Source organism: Pomacea canaliculata, linkage group LG11 (assembly GCF_003073045.1).
Source record: "Pomacea canaliculata isolate SZHN2017 linkage group LG11, ASM307304v1, whole genome shotgun sequence".
In the NCBI taxonomy this organism is placed as follows: domain Eukaryota; kingdom Metazoa; phylum Mollusca; class Gastropoda; order Architaenioglossa; family Ampullariidae; genus Pomacea; species Pomacea canaliculata.
In genome coordinates this window covers 600,001-601,675 of record NC_037600.1, presented here as the reverse complement: position 1 = coordinate 601,675, position 1,675 = coordinate 600,001, and the positions used below count along the sequence as shown (strand labels likewise).

General features: G+C 39.7%; 1 protein-coding gene and 1 long non-coding RNA gene across 2 annotated transcripts in view; one reads left to right on the top strand and one right to left on the bottom strand.

The window, feature by feature from the left end:
• Positions 1-1,082: 1,082 nt before the first annotated feature.
• The window catches only part of LOC112575878, an 8,153-nt gene continuing 7,560 nt past the window's right edge, over positions 1,083-1,675 (bottom strand). The window contains exon 3 of the long non-coding RNA XR_003101695.1: positions 1,083-1,212. This is a non-coding gene — a long non-coding RNA (uncharacterized LOC112575878). The remainder of the gene's footprint in view (positions 1,213-1,675) is intronic.
• The window catches only part of LOC112575877, an 11,397-nt gene continuing 10,851 nt past the window's right edge, over positions 1,130-1,675 (top strand). Inside the window, exon 1 of the mRNA XM_025257993.1 lies at positions 1,130-1,183. Within this exon, the coding sequence (XP_025113778.1) occupies positions 1,135-1,183 (49 nt within the window). The 5' untranslated portion in view covers positions 1,130-1,134. The remainder of the gene's footprint in view (positions 1,184-1,675) is intronic.

Here is a 1,675-nt window from a genome sequence, read left to right as displayed (position 1 = left end):
ATTTTAAAATATTAGAATATAGTTTGTTTTATGCATCGAGCAGTAGGGAGGAGAAAAAGAGACTTGTACACACTCAAAAGATGTGTGGGAACGATAAGGCAGCAGTAAAGGACAGGCCATAGGGCATAGGGCATAGGCAAGTGATGATGTGTAGATAATAGCAATGCCGACGACCAGCAGGGTAGCGACGGATTGGAATCTCTTGTCTCTATGGGTGTCAGCATTCAAAAGAGAAAGTTTTCTCAAAATGTCAACTAAATAGACCGGAAGTTTAAAGGTAGCCAGGGGATCAACAATGGCAACTGAGAAGTCGTGTAGACAAACTGCAGTCATGTAGCGAAAGTGTTGGTGAAGTCAGATTTGGAATTAACAACAACTCTAAAATTCAGAGAGATTTCGAAAATGTAAAGATAGACAAACACAATAATAGATAATAGATAATAGAGGACAATCTTAGTGAGGCTAAGTTTTAGAAAATAGAAACAAGTACGAGGAGTAAGAATTACATATAGAATAATGGCGGAGAACGTAGCCGCTGCAATAAAATCCACAGAAACAGCAAGCAAAGCAGTCACAAGCAGTAAAAACAACAACAAAGAAAGACTAAGACAAACAAATACAACATGTAGCCACAAGAAATCTATGGATACGGAAAAGCAAAGACCTTGCACAAGAAAGCAGACAAATCGCTGGACAACCAAGCAACTCAGCCTGTCAGGCGCAGCCTCGTTTCCAAGATAGTCTTGACTTTAATAACATTACATTATAGATATCAGTCGCCATCTTCAACAAATTTTATTGTATTCTGTATTATCATTCTTAAAAGATCATAATCATTTATAACAGATGCATGATGCACTGGAACAACCAGCACCTCGTGTCAGGAGACAAAGTAGCGGCCTTTGATTATTCTTCCCTCCACACGGAACTTCTCTGTATGTAAATTAAAGATTCCAATGCACTGGTGTAACTACCACATCGTGCGACGACTCCCTAGAGAACCAATATTTATGGGCTTTGTTGTCTTGACAGGGAAACGTGTGTGTATAACTACCACCTTGCTTAAGCCAGAGTTCAAACCTCTGGCCTGCAGTCTTCTGTCTCCTCCACCTGGCGCCGCATGCCTCACCAGCCATGTTCAGCCACCTGCTCTTACTGTTGTGTTTGATAACCGGAAGTCTGGGTGAGTAGAGCCACACTTGTTGTCTTCATCTGCAAAAATATGTCTGATGGTAAACATATTAGGTTGAGAGCAAAGTGTTCTTGTCGACATTTCTTCGCATTCTTCACCATCTCACTTTTTCAGGATGTTACAAATGTTTTTTATTTACTGATTGCTTGTTGTTGCCTGTACAGTTAGTTCCCCTTTAAATCATCGGTCAACTGGCAGAATAAGCAAAAATTATCGAGAGAAAGGCGAAGAGAACAAGAGAAACAAATGTGATAGCGATTTAAGAGGTTTATTGAGCATTGAAATGAATGAAAATAAATGTCAAGATGTCTGAAGTCCTGGTTGCTGGAATCCAGGCAGACTGGTCGCTCTCCCTACTGAGACCTCTTCCAGTCACGACCTCACTAAATTACTAAATTACCACTTCACCTGCATTTTAGTCGTCAAGGAGTTAAGGAGGTTTTACTGTATTATAAATTACATGGCTTTAAAATATAATAATAA